This window comes from Haliaeetus leucocephalus, unplaced genomic scaffold, assembly GCF_000737465.1.
Source record: "Haliaeetus leucocephalus isolate CR32 unplaced genomic scaffold, Haliaeetus_leucocephalus-4.0 Scaffold312, whole genome shotgun sequence".
Classification (NCBI taxonomy): domain Eukaryota; kingdom Metazoa; phylum Chordata; class Aves; order Accipitriformes; family Accipitridae; genus Haliaeetus; species Haliaeetus leucocephalus.
In genome coordinates this window covers 54,180-54,468 of record NW_010972748.1, presented here as the reverse complement: position 1 = coordinate 54,468, position 289 = coordinate 54,180, and the positions used below count along the sequence as shown (strand labels likewise).

General features: G+C 52.6%; 1 protein-coding gene across 1 annotated transcript in view; it reads left to right on the top strand.

Annotated features, from left to right (window-relative positions):
• LOC104834121 (olfactory receptor 14A16-like) overlaps nucleotides 1-281 on the top strand; it is a gene marked incomplete at its 3' end in the record, with an annotated part of 897 nt that extends 616 nt beyond the window's left edge. Inside the window, exon 3 of the mRNA XM_010571236.1 lies at nucleotides 18-281. Coding sequence (XP_010569538.1) covers nucleotides 18-281 — 264 coding nt within the window. The remainder of the gene's footprint in view (nucleotides 1-17) is intronic.
• Nucleotides 282-289: the final 8 nt, after the last annotated feature.

Here is a 289-nt window from a genome sequence, read left to right as displayed (position 1 = left end):
TTGGATGTTTTGTTTTCATTGTGCTGTCCTATATGCAGATTTTCAGGGCCGTGTTGAAGTTCCCCTCTAAGCAGGGACGTCACAAAGCCTTTTCCACGTGCCTCCCTCACTTGGCCGTGGTCTTCCTGTTTATCAGCACTGCCATATTTGCCTACCTGAAGCCCCCCTCCATCTCTTCCCCGTCCCTGGACCTGGTTGTGGCAGTTCTGTACTTGTTGGTGTCCCCAGCATTGAACCCCCTCATCTACAGCATGAGGAACCAGGAGCTCAAGGGTGCCCTGAGGAAACT